Consider the following 13,626-nt stretch of genomic DNA (forward strand, 5'->3'; position numbering starts at 1 on the left):
GAGAGCAGGGGATGGGCTGAGAGAGGGGGAGAGAGAGAGAATCCCAAGCAGGCTCGGCACCATGCGTGTGGAGCCCAATGTGGGGCTCAATCCCACAAACTGCAAGATCATGACCTGAGCCGAAACCAACAGTTGGATGCTCAACCAACTGAGCCGCCCAGGCGCCCCTCCCTGGGGTTTTGTATCCAACATGGGTGATGGAGCTAGTATGCTAGACCTTGAGGGATGCTGTGCTCTGTGTGATCTGTCTCCTTCAATGTAAACAGGGTTTATTTTCACTTAATGAATTTCCTAGCTTTTCCCTCCTTTCTCCAGAAGTCAAGAAACCCAACTCTATGGAAGGAGTGGACCCATCTTGCCTAGAGACCTGCCTGCTTTACAGTGAATGCTTTAAGAGTAAGAATTTAAGGGGCACCTGGGTGGCTCAGTTGGTTAAGCGTCCGGCTTCAGCTCAGGTCATGATTCACGGTTTGTGAGTTCAAGCCCTGCGTCGAGCTCTGTGCCGACAGCTCGGAGCCTGGAGCCTGCTCTGGATTCTGTGTTTCCCTCTCTCTCTGCCCCTCCCCCGCTCACGCTCTGTCTCTCTCTCTCTCAAAAACAAACATTAAACAAATTTTTTTTTAAAGAATTTAAATTTTAAGCACTAGCTTCTCTCTTGTGTTTTCCAAACTTAAACCAAACTTCCTCTCTGAGGTTCCTGGTCTCTTCTGCAGCCAGCAAGTAACACTACACACTATTTTTCTGCATTTGAAGGTGATGACCATACACAATTTTGTTTGGAGCCTCGGTATTCTGTAGGGTGAATGCAAGGTATAGAAGAACGGTGGGGCGCGGTGGTGGGGGGGGAGTCATTCAGGTAAAATGATGAGGACCAGAACCAGAGGGCAATTGCCACATCAAGATGGAGAGGTGGGAAGATTTGAACGACAGAGTAGTTTTGCAAACTTAAAATATCACAGCTAAGGGAAAACAGTTCTTTTAGTCCCGTTCTTTCATACAGATATGGAAACAGAAGCCCAGAGAGCATGGTTGATGCCCAAAGTTGCACACTTAGTTACCAGTGCAAGACGGGGGCTCTATCTCAGTGGTCTTTCTATAGCTTCACACCATTCCTATTGCTTTTAATTTGTTCCAACAGTCTTAGGTTTAAAAAAAAAAAAAAATCATGGGGGTGCACCTGGGTGGCTCAGTCAGTTGAGCAGCTGACTTCATTCAGCTCAGGTCATGATCTGGTAGTTCTCGAGTTTGAGCCCGGCGTCAGGGTCTGTATCAGCACAGAGCCTGTAGCCTGCTTCAGATTCTGTCCTCCCTCTCTCTCTTTGCCCCTCCCCCACTCACACTCTGTTTCTGTCTCTGAAAGATGAATAAACCTTAAAAAAAAAACTTTTAAGGGGTGCCTGGGTGGCTCAGTCAGTTGAGCATCCGACTTCAGCTCAGGGCTCAGGTCACGATCTCACGGTTTGTGAGTTTGAGCCTCGCATCAGGCTCTGTGCTGACAGCTTGGAGGCTGCTTCAGATTCTGTGTCTCCCTCTCTCTCTGGCCCTTCCCCTCTCGAGCTCTGTCTCTCTCTCTCTCTCTCTCAAAAATAAATAAACATTTAAAAAAACTTTTAAATAAATAAAAAATAAATAAATAAAAATCAGCTTAGGGCACCTGGCTGGCTCAGGCAGTAGAGCATGCAACTTTCAATCCCCAGGGCATGAGTTCAAGCCCCGTGTTGGGTGTAGAGATTACTTTTAAAAAATCAGCTTATAACTGATGACCTCTTTATTTGGCAACTTTTTTCCCCTCCGTGGTACATTTAAAAATGGTTCATCTTATAACTGACAGCATCTTAAACTTGATGAAATACGGTAATCCAGACGTTACCATCCCTTTGCTTGAAGCCCTTTGGTGCTATTTTGTGAAGTCTAAAAGAAACAAGAAGATGTACAACATGTTAGTCTTCAAAGCAATTCCAGTATGCTGTATCCCACCGGATCCTCACTCTCACCCTTTGGAGAAGGCAGGGCTGGTATGATGGATGCCAAAGGTTCTCTCTGTCTTGGAACCGGCTCAGACTCCCCCGGACGCAGTTCATTCACCCTTTCCTGGATGCTAACCTCACAAGAAACCAGCTCAGATTCCAGGCTTTCTCTGGTGGGGAAAAGTTGTTCTGCTTGCCTTTAGGAGAAGCGAGAAATCTTTCTGGATCCTTTCTCCAAAATGCATTAGCCTTCTGACCCAGGCCAGCGGGGCACGCAGGAAAATCCTGCTTCTGATTCCTGACCCATTCAATCCATTCCCGAGGGCAGCCCAGCAACCAGCTACCATGCTGTGGCCAAGAGGGTAGGTGTGGATCCGGGAACCCACTCACCTACCACTCAACACCCCCTAACCCTGGGGCGGGGTCAATTCCCCCCCCTCACCAGCTGGAGTCCCAGGCGGCACCACACCTGGTTCTCTGACCACCGCCCCTCACGTGACCAGCCCCTTCGCCCACTCAACCCCCCCCACCCTTGTCTTTGCGCCATAATCTCCGTCCTCACCTTCAAAGCCCCGCCCCCCGGTTTGGCGCACCTCCCCTTCAAAGCCCCGCCCCCCGGCTCGGCACAGGCCCCGCCCCTTTCCATCTGAGGGGCGACAGAAGGGCGCCTGGGGCAAGATGGCGGTGAATCAGAGCCATACCGAGAACCGCCGCGGGGCTTTCATTCCTTCCAGCGACAGGTGCCCGAGGGGAAGCCGGTGGGGAGGGGTGCTGTCAGAGCCGGGGATAGACCGACGACCGGTGGGACTGGCGGCTTGGAAACTCTTAGCCAATCAGGGCCTTTCCCGCCTTTTCCGGCCTCGGCCGGCTGAGCCCCGCCCCCTCCACTGGGGCGCTCGAGACCCCGCGGGCTTCCCGGCGCACAGAGTGGGCAGAGGCGGGAGCCCGTGGCCTCGCTGAGGTAAAGGGCGGGTGCGCCGTGCGAGGCGCGCGTCTTCCCAGAAGAAAGGCGGGAGGGCACTGGCAGTGGTGGGGTGTCGCACCGTTCCTCCGGGGGGGGCGCCGTTGGGAGCACAAACCTCCGTGGGGTGACGGCGACAGGGGGGCCTTGGGTGCGCCCCGCCCCTACTCCCGGGGGCGCGGACGCGGAAGGGGCGGCGGTGTGGATCCCTCTGAAGGATCCCGCGCCATCGGGAGGGGTGGGGGGCGCTCGCCGAAGCCCCCTTTCTTTTCGCCCCGACGGGGAGATGATGGCTCTTACTTCCCTGTAAATAAAGATCGGGACGGAAAGAAGAGCCGTCTAGGGAGAAGGACGCTCGCCGGGCCGCGCCCGTGGCCGTGCGCGGGGCCTGCGGGGCCCGCCGCTCGCTCGCCTTCCCGCCTCAGGCCTCCGCTCCACGCGGCCCCTCTCGTCGGTTCCTCCCGCCCGGCTCTCCAGACTCCGGCGCGGTCCCCCCCCCAGCTGCTGCCTCCGCCCCCACTTGTCCCCGTTTTCCTTCGCTCGCGTGTGGCGGCGAGACAGCGCCTTTGTCGGGAAGATCCACCAAGACAGCCCCGAAAGCCGATGTCCGGATGGATCTTTTTCCTCTGCTTCCTCCCCCGGGAAAGTGTCCTTGCCGGGTTCCCACGGGCGGCGGAGGCCGTGCGTCTTCCCCGGCTCCCGAAGGACCTGTGCTCTGCCGCTGTGCGTAGTTGCGTAGTAGGAGAGCGTCGGCCACCGCCCTGACCGCCGGTCCCCTGCACACCCGCCTGGGTGCCCTGGGGCCACTTCCGATCTGGGGTGTCGGCGTCCTCTCCCTCAGCCACGGGTTTGTCTGTTTCCCTGCGTGCGTTGGAGGCGGGGCGTGAAGCTTGTTTCTAAAAAATTACAACACAAACGCTGATCCTGTATGGTCCTTCGAATGATCTTTATGGGGTCCGTTCTGTGCTCTTGAGCACGTAATCGTCTCCACTGTTTAAGAGCTTTATACTTCCAACTGCTCTGTCTACAGTGAGGATCCCCTTATTTCACAGGTGGGGAAACTGAAAGAAAGAGAAGGAATTTGCTTACAATCGTGTGGTCCCTGCATGTGGAAGACCTTTGACGGGGGTTTGAACTGCTCAACTCCAGCGGTCCCGCAGAAAGGAAAAGGGGCTTCTGGGCTTTCTCTTCTTCAGAGATGCCCCACCCTGTGGGGGCGCCCGCTTCCTGTGTAGAAATGCTGTATTCCTCTATTTCTATTTTATTATTACTTTTAAAATTTGAGTGTAGTTGACACACCATTGACGTTAGTTTCAGGTGTGCAACATAGTGACTAGATCTCTCTGTAAGTTATGCTATGCTCACCAGAAGTGTCACCACACAGTGCTATTGTGACAATGTCACCGACTGTTCCCTATGCTGTGCCTTTTATTCCTGTGACTTATTCATTCCATAACTGGAAGGCTGTATCTGCCACTCCCCTTCCCCGATTTTACCCACCCCCCGTCCCACTGACAACCCTCATTTGTTCTCTGTATTTATAGGTCTGAATCTGCTTTTTGTTGGTTTATTCATTTGTTTTTCTTTTTTTAGATTCCACGTGTGAGTGAAATTATGTATCTGTCTTTCTCAGTTTGATTTATTCCATTTAGTGTAATATCGAGGTCCATCCATGTTGTTGCAAATGGCAAGATCCCATCCTTTTTTATGGCTGCATAATATTCTGGTGTGTGTATGTTTGTGTGTGTGTGTGTGTGTGTGTGTGTGTGTGTGTGTGTGTACATACCACATCTGCCTTATCTAAGTGCCAGTGAACACTTAGGTTGCTTCCATATCTTGACTATTGTACATAATGCTGCAATAAACATAGGGATGCATGTATCTTTTCAAATCAGCGTTTTCATTTCCTTTAAGTAAATGCCCAGTAGAGGAGTCATTGGATCACACGGTATTTCTCTTTTTAATTTTTTTCTCGTTTTAATTTTTTGAGGAACTTCCATACTGTTTTCCATAGTAGCTGTACCAATTTATATTCCCGCCGACAGTGCACGGGGGTTCTTTTTTCTCCACATCCTCTCCAATATTTCTCGTCTTTTTGATTTTAGCCATTCTGACAGGTGTAAGGTGATACCTTGTTGCGGTTTTGATTTGCATTTCCCTGATGATGAGTGATGTTGAGCATCTTTTCATGGTCTGTTGGCCATCTGTAGGTCTTCTTTGTTGAAATGTCTACTCAGTTCCCCTGCCCATTTTTAAGTGGATTATTTGGGGTTCTTTTGGTGTTGATAGAAACTACTTTAAAGAAATAGGTTGAGAAGGAGAAGATTGGTTGTTTTTTGACTTCTCTTGCCTATTCATAATACACATTTGAGAAACTCATCACACTGGCTGTGTTCTGTGGAGATTTTTAAATCCCAGCTGAGAATTCATAATTGTACAGATAGGACTCTACTGGTAAATAGGGAAGACGTTGAGTTTTCTTTTTTTAACCAATATTCTAAAACTTGTACAGATAGCACCATATGTGTTTATTGTAGAAAAATTGGAAAAAAATTTAAATCGCCCCAGACTCCAACATCTAGTGCTTTTTACATTTTGGTATGTGTCTTTCTGCACTTTCCTCCATGGAAATATATGCAACTCCCCCACACTCAAGACTGCTTTGTAATTTGTTTTCCTCATTTACCAATATATTGGGAATACTCTCCAGTATCAATATCTACATCATTATTTTCAATGACTGGTATTCCAATATGCATGAATCTTTGCTCAAGCCTCTATTCGGGATGTTCAGGGTGTAGTAATTTGTCATTGCCATAAACATTGCTTCATGAACATTTTTGAAAACTAATCTCTGCCTACCTGTCAAAATGTTTCTCGGGATATGTTCCTTAAAGTGCAATTGTGGCATCAGAGGACATAGACTTTTTTTAAAAGATTAAAATGTATTTTAAGGGGAACCTGGGTGGCTCAGTCAGTTGAGCATCTGACTCTTGATTTTGGGTTAGGTCATGATCCCAGGGTTGTATGATTGAGCCCCTTGTTGGGCGCCATGTTGAGTACGGAGCCTGCTTAAGATTCTCTCTCTCTCTCTCTCTCTCTCTCTCTCTCTCTCTCTCTCTCTCTCTCCCCCTCTTTCCTCCTCTGCCCTTCTCCACTCCTGCTTTCTCTCTCTCTCTCAAAAAAAATAAGTACTTTAAAAAATATTAAAAATTCTAGGGGTGGGGCCCCTGGGTGGCTCAGTTGGTTGAGCATCTGACTCTTGGTTTTGGCTCAGATCATGATCTCACAGTTCATGAATTCAAGCCCTGCATCAGGCTCTGTTCTGACAGTGCAGAGCTTGCTTGGGATTCTCTCTCTCCCTCTCTCTCTGTAATCTTTATTATTTATTTCCTTCTGCTAGCTTTGGGTTTAGTTTGGTCTTGTTTTTTCTGGTTCCCTTGTGTGGAAAATTAGATTGTTGATTTGAGATCTCTCTCTCTCTCTCTCTCTCTTTCTCTCTTTAAAGTAAGCTTCATGTCCAATGCAGAGCCCAGTTTGGGGCTTGAACTCATGACCCTAAAATCAAGACCTGAGCTGAGATCAAGAATCAGGTGCTTAACCAACTAAGTCACCTGGGTGCCCTGAGATCTTTCTCTCTCTCTTTTTGACATTTTTCCATTTCTTGAGAGACAGAGAGAGACAGAGCACGAGCAGGGGAGGGGTAGAGAGAGAGGGATACATAGAATCTGAAGCAGGATTCAGGCTCTGTGATGGCAGCACAGCACAGAGCCCTACGTGGGGCTCAAACTCATGGACCCTGAGATCATGACCTGAGCCGAAGTCAGACGCTTAACCGACTGAGCCACTCAGGTGCCCAGAGATCTCTCTTTTTTAAAATTTGCAGTTAAAAGCATAAATTTTCCTCTTAAGCACTACTTTTGTTATATCTCAAAAGTTTGGTATATGTATTTTCATTTTTATTCATCTCAAAATTTCTAATTTCTAGTGATTCAATTCTGTTTTCAAATTTCACGTGTGATTTCTTTGTTGACCCATTAGTTATTTAAGAGCATTTTGTTTAATTTTCACATTTTTGTTAATTTGTCTGTTATTATTTCTAATTTCATTCCATTTTGATCAGAAAAGATACTGTATGACTGCAATCTTCATAAATTTAGTAGGACTTGTTTTGTTGCCTAATATGTGGTCTGTCTTATAGACTGTGCCATGTGTATTTGAGAAGAGTGTGTATTGTACTTTGTGGGTGAAGTGTCCTTATATGTTAGGTCTAGTTGACTTTTATTAGATGCATTCATGTTTATATTTGTAATATGTTTTTGATGATTGGTCCTTTTATCATGATATATTGTTTTATAGTAATTTTTGTTTTAAAGTCTATTTTTTCTGAAATTAGTATAACCCCTGAAGCTCTCTTTTGGCTACTGTTTGATGGAGTATCTTTTTTACATCCTTTCACTTTAAACCTGTTTGTGTCTTTGGATCTCAAGTAAGTCTTTTGTAGACAGTATATAGTGGCATCATGTTTTCAAAAATATATATTTTGCCGATCTCTGATTTTTAATTGGAGAGTTTAATTCATTTACACTTAATGTGATTATTGATAAGGAAGGACTTAACTTCTGCTCTTTTGCTCTTTATCTTCTATATCTCAATTCCTCCATTAATGCCTCCCTTTGTGTTTAATAGATATTTCCTAACATACTATCTTGATTCCCTCCTCATTTCTTTTACTGTATGTATTTTAGTTATTTTCTTTGTGGTTGCCCTGAAGATTACATTTAACATCTTAATTTATAACAATCTAGGTCAAATTAATACAATTTTGTTTTAATTGTATGAACAAATTTTGTTCCTATATAACTCTGTCCTCTTATACTGTTATTGTCCCAAATTACATCTTTATACATTGTGTATGCATCACCATAGATTTATAATTACTGTTTTTGCAATTGCCTTTTAATTCATATAGGAAGAAATGAAGAGTTCCAAGCCAAAAAATACATCAATACAGACTTTTATGTTTACCTATGTAGTTATCTTTACCAATGTTCTTTGTTTCTTTGTATGGGTTTGATTTACTGCCTAGTGTCTTATTATTTCAGGCTGAAGGACTTTCTTTCGCATTTCTTATAGTTCAGACCTACTAGTGATGAACTCTCGGTTTATGTTTACTTGGTAATGTTTTAATTTCTCTTTAATTTTTGAAGGATGGTTTTGCCAGATATAGAATTCTTGGTTGACAGATTTTTTTCCTTTAAGCACTTTGCATATGTCATCCTACTACTCCTGCCTCCATAGTTTTTGATGAGAAGTCAGCTATTTGTCTTATTAAGGATTCCTTGTGCATGATGATTATTTTCTCTTGCTGCTTTCAAGAGTCTCTGTATTTGGCTTTCAGCAGTTTGATTATGTGTCTTGGTGTGGATCTCTTTGAGTTAATCCTACTTGGAGTTTGTCGAGCTTAGATGTGTAGATTCATGTCTCTCATTAAACTGGGGGAGATTATGGCCATTATTTGTTCAAATTTTCTTTATGCCCCCTTTTATTCTCTCCTCTACTTTTTGCAGTCTCATTATGCATATGGTTGTATGCTTGATTTTGTTCCACAGGTCTGTTAAGACTGTTCATTTTGCTTCATTCTTTTTTCTTTCTGTTACTTAGGTAGTGTATTCTCAATGGACCTATCTTCAGATTCACTGATCCTTTCTTCTGCCTGCTGAAATCTGCCATTAAACCCACCACTACTGAATTTTTTGTTTTACTTACTGTAGTTTCCAACTTCAGAATTTCTATTTGGTTCAGTTTTCTAATTTCTATCTCTTTATTGATATTCTACTTTTTGAGACATTGCTCTCATTATTTCCTTTGGTTATTTAGACATGGTTTCTTTTAACTCTTTAAACATGTTTAAAAGAGTTTATTTAAAATCTTTGTCTAATGGGGCCCTTGGCTGGCTCAGTAGGTAGAGCATGCAACTCTTGATCTTGGAGTCATGAGTTTGAGTTCCACACTGGGGGTAGGTTTCCTTTAAAAAAAAAAGAATAAAGTCTTTGTGTAGTTAATCCAATGTGCGGGCTTCCTCAAGGGCAGTTTTCTATTAATTTCATTTTCTGTTTACAGAAGAACATATGGGCCATACTTTCTTGTTGCATGCCTCATGATGTTGTTGTTGTGGAAAAGCAGACATTTTGGGGTGCCTGGGTGGCTTAGTCGGTTGAGTGTCCAACTTTGGCTCAGGTCACAATCTCATGTTCATGGGTTTGAGCCCCACATCGGGCTCTGTGCTGACAGCTCAGAGCCTGGAGCCTGCTTCTGATTTTGTGTCTCCCTCTCTCTCTGCCCCTCCCCTGCTCATGCTCTCTCTCTGTCTCTCAAAAAATAAAATAAAATGTTAAAAAATTTTGTAAACTAGACATTTAGAAGATTATAATATGGCAACTCTGGAAATCAGGCTTTCTCTCTTCCTCAGGGTACATTGTTGCTGCTTGCTGCACTTATTTTTTGTTTGTTTAGTGACTTTTCTAAATTATAAAATTTTTAAAGCTTATAGTCTTTGTCACGTGCAGCCACTGAAGTCTCTTTTATATTAACTTAGTGGCCAACTAGTGATTTGACAACTTTCTTATATATCTGGAAACAAAAAAAAAATAAATAAATAATTCCAGCCTTTGTAGATGGGCTCTGCCTGTGTGTTTGGAGCATGTCTTTATCACTCAGCCAGGCAGTTTACAACTCTGTCTTAGCTTTCACTTCCTACTTGAACAGAGCCTCATTGTCATCCAGAGGTAAAAGTTTTGGACCTTCTCAGTTCTCATCTGAGCATGAACCCAGGCCTCGGAAGGCATGCATGTGACTTTCTAGTTTCCCATGAATACGTCAGAGCTATTCAAAGCCTTTATTCCCCAAAGTATCTCATTCTCTAGCCTTTCTTTCCTCCCTAACTTTTCAGTTTGTTTGCACTAAATTCATCCTTTGCCCCAGACAGCAGCAACTAATACATTTACCTTGAAATGTTTTTGACAAATGGACCCTGAGTAGTCACCTCAGTCCTGGGAGAGTTCTGAATTAGGCACACACCATTGGAGCCTGCCCTTCAGGAAGCCACCAGACAAGTTTTAAAACAAGAGTTCTTTGAGAATAAGGTCTGTTCTGCTCCCTTTGGTGTTCAGTACTTACACCAGGAATGTGGGTTGTTTTTAAGGCTATTGCCAAGCTGGGGATTGGAAGATGGTACTGGAGTAAGTGTCACAAAGCTCTGTTATCAGACTCAGCTATTTTTTTCTTGACTAAACATTCCCTTAGTTGTTATAAGGTTTTGATTAGATTCCAAACTTCTGGACTGACTTTTGGAGTTCCCTATTTTTGCTGACATCATATTTTCATTGTCTTAAAAAGCCCTTTTTATCAGCATACCACCACCCTAGTTCCAATTCTTACTACCTTACATCAAGACTATTTTAGGGATTCTTTTTTTTTTTTAATTTTTAATGTTTATTTATTTTTGAGAGAGAGAGATACAGAGCGTGAGTGGGAAAGGGGCAGAGAGAGGAAGACACAGAATCCCAAGCAGGCCCAGGCTCTGAGCTGTCAGCACAGAGTCCAATGCAGGGCTCGAACCCACAAACCGTGAGATCATGACCTGATCTGAAGTTGGGCACTCAACTGACTGAGTCACCCAGGTGCCCCTCTTTTTTTTTTTTTTAAGTAATCTCCACACCCAATGTGGGGCTCGAACTCATGACCCTGAGATCAAGAGCTGCCTGCTCTACTGACTGAACTAGTCAGGTGCCCCTTAGGATTTCTTAACCTCTAATAAACCACCACCTCCTTGATTGATTCTCCTTGCCTATTAAGTGATATCTCCAGGCTCTAGTTCCAGCATAGATTTCGAGCTATATCTCACTATTCTTCCCACCTTCACCTCCATGCTGCTTTGATGAATCCACACAGGTGGGCTGCTCCCAAGTGTGCAATTTGCTTTCCACCACATACCTTCATTAATGCTGCTCTTGCACCTCCATTCATGCTGTTTGCGCCCCATCTGGATCATCCCCTACCCTCACCTCTGCCTACTGAAACACTACTCTTCTCTTAAGAATCAGGGGTGCCTCAGTGGGTCAGTTGGTTAAGCATCTGACTCTTGATTTCTGCTCAGGTCATGATCTCATGGTTAATCTAACGTGTTCTATTGGTTAATGTGGGGCTATTGGGCTCTGTGCTGAGAGTGGAGCCTGCTTGGGATTCTCTCTCCCTCTCTCTTTCTGTCCCTCCCCAACTTGTGCATGCATGCGCGCGCTCTCTCTCTCTCTCTCTCTCTCTCTCTCTCAAAATAAATAAACTTAGAAAGAATCAACTTCAACCTTTCTATAAAGTCATTCTTAGTCATTTCAACCAAAGCTAATCCCTCCTTCCACTAAATTGCTATGACATTTTTGTGCCATTAACATGATGTATGTGATATTACTGCTTGCATTATTATGTTTATTCATGTTTTCACTCATTCATTCTTTCAATAAATATTTAATAGCACCCACTGTTTGCTAGGGCCACAGTGCAAAGGCAGGATCATTAGTTAAGACATTGAACACATAAACATATATATATATATATATATATATATATATATATATATATATATTATAATAATTACTAAGAAAGAAAAGAAACCCAATAGGATTCTATGAGTGGGAATAGGATGAGTCCAAGTTTCTCAGGTTAAGAGTGAGGGGAGAACACAAAAGGCAGAGGGAATAACATGTCAGAGGAATCTGGAGTACTCTGTGTGTCTTGCCATTTCTATGAGAGTCAAAGAAACATTTCCATTAGCACAGTGCTTTATACTTCCTGCATATGAAGAATAAGAATTATTATTATTATTTATTATTTTTAATACATTTCTTATTATTATTCCTTAAAAAATTTTTAACGTTTATTTATTTTTGAGAGAGAGAGAGAGAGAGAGACAGAGCTCAAGCAAGGGAGGGGCAGAGAGACGGAGACACAGAACCGGAAGCAGGCTTCAGGCTCTGAGCTGTCAGCACAGAGCCTGACGCAGGGCTTGAACTCACAAGCAGTGAGATAATGACATGAGCTGAAGTCGGATGCTTAACCGACTGAGCCACCCAGACACTCTTATTTGTTATTCTTTTTTTTTCTTTTTTTAATTTTTTTTTAATGTTTATTTATTTTTGAGACAGAGAGAGATACAGCATGAGCAGGGAAGGGGCAGAGAGAGAGGGAGACACAGAATGTGAAGCAGGCTCCAGGCTCTGAGCTGTCAGCACAGAGCCCGACGCGGGGCTCGAACTCACGAACTGTGAGATCGTGACCTGAGCTGAAGTCGGACACCCAACCGACTGAGCCACCCAGGCGCCCCCCCCCATTTGTTATTCTTAATAAACATTAAGAAGAAGGTAGGCTTGATAAGAAAAAAAGAATCCAGTGGTAAAGAGGGAGAGGAGTAAGTGTGAAAAGTCAGAGAATAAGATTTAAATTCCTTTCTATTTCAATACGATAGTGATAGTAGCGGCAGCAGCTGACATTGAGTGCTTACTCTGGGCTTGGAATTGTGCTAAGAACTTTATGTGCGTCGTTTCGTATAACTTCTACATCGTGTGGTGTCTGCCCTTTCTTTTCTGCAGTGTCTTGATGCAGTCTCAGGATGTGGACCTCTCCTTCCCACAGCAACCAGAGAGATCCAGTCTCTTCAGTGGGACAAAGAGGGGGACACTGTTTCTCACTTCATACCGGGTAATTCTACTTCTACCTTGACCTATTACCGCTACATTTGTTTTCCTTCAAATGGAGAGAGATTTAACGTTGACTTTCAAAGTTGGCATTTTATGATTTTCCATGTTGGAGAATATGGAAGAACACGGGTGATGTTTCTCAGTCAGGCCGGAATGTCAGACAGCCTCGACCTTAGGGTTGGTCTAATATGTCTCAGTCCGTGGACAAGCTGCATGCCTTCTCCGAAGTTTCTTTCCTCTCCTAGGTGATCTTCGTGACTTCACACTTAGTCAGTGATCCCATGTTTTCTTTCATGATGCCATTTGATCTGATGAGTAACTGCACCGTTGAACAACCGGTCTTTGCTGCCAACTACATTAAAGGGACTATTCAGGCAGCTCCGGATGGTGAGTGTTCCCCCTCAGAAGTGTATTTTTTTCCCTCAAAAGCTTCCAGAAGGTTTAAGATTCAGACTTGGCTCATGCTGGAATTCAAAGAAAGCTGCACTGCTCTGTCGGGTAGTGCTTGTCTCTCTGTCTGGGGCTGTCCTTCTCCGACCAGTGGTGCCAGCATCTTAGCGTGTGCCGTTTCTTCCCCCAGGCGGCTGGGAAGGACAGGCTACTTTTAAATTAGCCTTCAGAAAAGGAGGTGCCATCGAATTTGCCCAGCTGATGGTGAAAGCTGCCTCTGCCGGTGAGCAATGCTAATAAAGACACTAAACACTTTGGGGTTTGGAGGCCTGCGGAATTGAAGTAGGACCGCTACCCAGCCACGACTTTGGTCTCTACGTCAGGCAGCTGGTAGTTGCACACGTATGCAGCAGGCATTTTCTGAGCCTTCCTATTATGGCACAAGTACCATACTACGTGCCAGGAACAAGATTATTCAGTCCCTCGTTGTCTTAAAGGAGTTTGCAGGCTAGCAGAAGTTTATACTCAGACACTTGAACCACTAATTATACCTGAT

General features: G+C 44.3%; 1 protein-coding gene and 1 long non-coding RNA gene across 7 annotated transcripts in view; one reads left to right on the forward strand and one right to left on the reverse strand.

Annotated features, from left to right (window-relative positions):
* Positions 1–1,750: 1,750 nt before the first annotated feature.
* LOC132693651 (uncharacterized) lies at positions 1,751–2,467 on the reverse strand. The gene is made up of 2 exons (XR_009616914.2): positions 1,995–2,467; positions 1,751–1,911 (listed from the first exon to the last, which is right to left on the reverse strand). It is a non-coding gene; the product is annotated as an uncharacterized LOC132693651 (long non-coding RNA).
* A 99-nt stretch (positions 2,468–2,566) lies between these two features.
* WBP2NL (WBP2 N-terminal like) overlaps positions 2,567–13,626 on the forward strand; it is a 30,523-nt gene continuing 19,463 nt past the window's right edge. For 4 of the 6 annotated variants that reach the window (XM_078449391.2, XM_060656204.3, XM_078449392.2 and 1 more), the window contains exons 1-4: positions 2,567–2,707; positions 12,573–12,681; positions 12,926–13,067; positions 13,261–13,353. In XM_078449391.2, coding sequence (XP_078305517.1) covers positions 2,646–2,707; positions 12,573–12,681; positions 12,926–13,067; positions 13,261–13,353 — 406 coding nt within the window. In that variant the 5' untranslated portion in view covers positions 2,567–2,645. Of the gene's footprint in view, positions 2,708–3,123; positions 3,981–12,572; positions 12,682–12,925; positions 13,068–13,260; positions 13,354–13,626 lie in introns of those variants that run through there. The other 2 variants (XM_078449393.2, XM_081796276.1) reach the window with 2 other exon arrangements.

The sequence above is a fragment of the Panthera onca genome, chromosome B4, assembly GCF_046562875.1.
Source record: "Panthera onca isolate mPanOnc1 chromosome B4, mPanOnc1 haplotype 2, whole genome shotgun sequence".
In the NCBI taxonomy this organism is placed as follows: domain Eukaryota; kingdom Metazoa; phylum Chordata; class Mammalia; order Carnivora; family Felidae; genus Panthera; species Panthera onca.